Consider the following 1,420-nt stretch of genomic DNA (forward strand, 5'->3'; position numbering starts at 1 on the left):
ACACACACACACACACACACACACACACACACACACACACACACACACACACACACACACACACACACACACACACACACACACACACACATGTATATAAGCATGACTACTGCGCAAGCATATTTTTGATTTTCAGAAGTGTTGTTAGTCAAGAAATACACTTGTATACTTCTAGGACCTTATCTTATGTGTCTGAAATTTTAGCTGTAAACTGGATTATCCCCGTGATCTGTGAAAAGAGCATTATTTTCACTGTGAAATGTGAAAAGCAGTTTATTTTCACTGTGAGTAGTAAGTACCCCCCCCCCCATATATATATCTATATCTATCGATTAGACCTCTGCATAGCCTACTTCGCACGGAATAACATTATTAGCATATAACTCGGCTTATTAGCATATATTTCGGACATACCTGTGTGACATACCGGGAGTAGTTTAAATCGCATGATACTATAGGTTTTTGACAACCAAATAGTACTAAATCATAATAATAAATCTGAGCGTTATTTCGGATTTATTTACTTATTTATTCATTTAAAGACGGTACATTTGTAACAGATATGTCAAGATGAGCTTGCAAGCTCCTCGCCGTCAGTGATAGCAATTAAGTTTAAAATAATATATATAAAAATTATATTATAGACATCTATGGTTATGAGGTTGGTAGATTGTACATTTTTGCAGTAACCCTCGCAATAAGCGCCATCTATCCGAGTTTGAAAAATCAGAGGTTAGGGTATCCTCACTAGTTATTTCCAGCTGTGCCATCGGCGCAAACCAAAGCATGTTGATACGGTCGATAGGTTTTCAACGTACCGGTATTTCAGTTCGTTCGTTTGTTGGAGGACAACGAGTTAGACATTTTGCAAAAATGGTGAGATTGTGTTTGTTCATGAACGCATAATTCCCGACTACTGTATACGCAGTAATGCATATCACCTCACTAATAGTAATACTAGTCGGTGCTTGAAACTAACTAGCTCCAAGAAACGTAGGGGCCTAGTCCGCAAATGCAGACGTACCCGGTAAACTCCGCTTTGCTAATCTGAGGGTGCGGGTTTATCGTACCATTACTGGGGTCTGCGTCGGCTCGGACTACAAGAAACGGTATTGCTAGGGTTAGAATACCTGTACGGGCTAGGACGGAATGTATAGACAATCCGTCGCACAGCATGGTCGGGCTAGAAACTAACCTAAAATGTTCACTAGCCAGCAGGGCTAGTGGCCTGTAAAATATACTACACTCTTAAGGCCAAGCCACACTGCAGCGACAACGACCGACCGTAACGACAAACGACTTTTCAGAAAATTAGAAACTATTGTTTCCTATGAGCCATTGCACACTGACGCGACGACGACCGGCGACAACCTCGACGACAAAAATATTTAGAAACGTTTCTATTTCCCAGCGACTTTCG

General features: G+C 40.9%; 1 protein-coding gene across 2 annotated transcripts in view; it reads left to right on the forward strand.

Annotated features, from left to right (window-relative positions):
* Positions 1-752: 752 nt before the first annotated feature.
* LOC106810725 (pterin-4-alpha-carbinolamine dehydratase 2-like) overlaps positions 753-1,420 on the forward strand; it is a 10,002-nt gene continuing 9,334 nt past the window's right edge. For both annotated transcript variants that reach the window (XM_014814160.1, XM_014814161.1), the window contains exon 1: positions 753-876. In XM_014814160.1, the coding sequence (XP_014669646.1) occupies positions 787-876 (90 nt within the window). In that variant the 5' untranslated portion in view covers positions 753-786. The remainder of the gene's footprint in view (positions 877-1,420) is intronic.

This window comes from Priapulus caudatus, unplaced genomic scaffold (genome assembly GCF_000485595.1).
Source record: "Priapulus caudatus unplaced genomic scaffold, Priapulus_caudatus-5.0.1 Scaffold468, whole genome shotgun sequence".
Classification (NCBI taxonomy): Eukaryota; Metazoa; Priapulida; class Priapulimorpha; order Priapulimorphida; family Priapulidae; genus Priapulus; species Priapulus caudatus.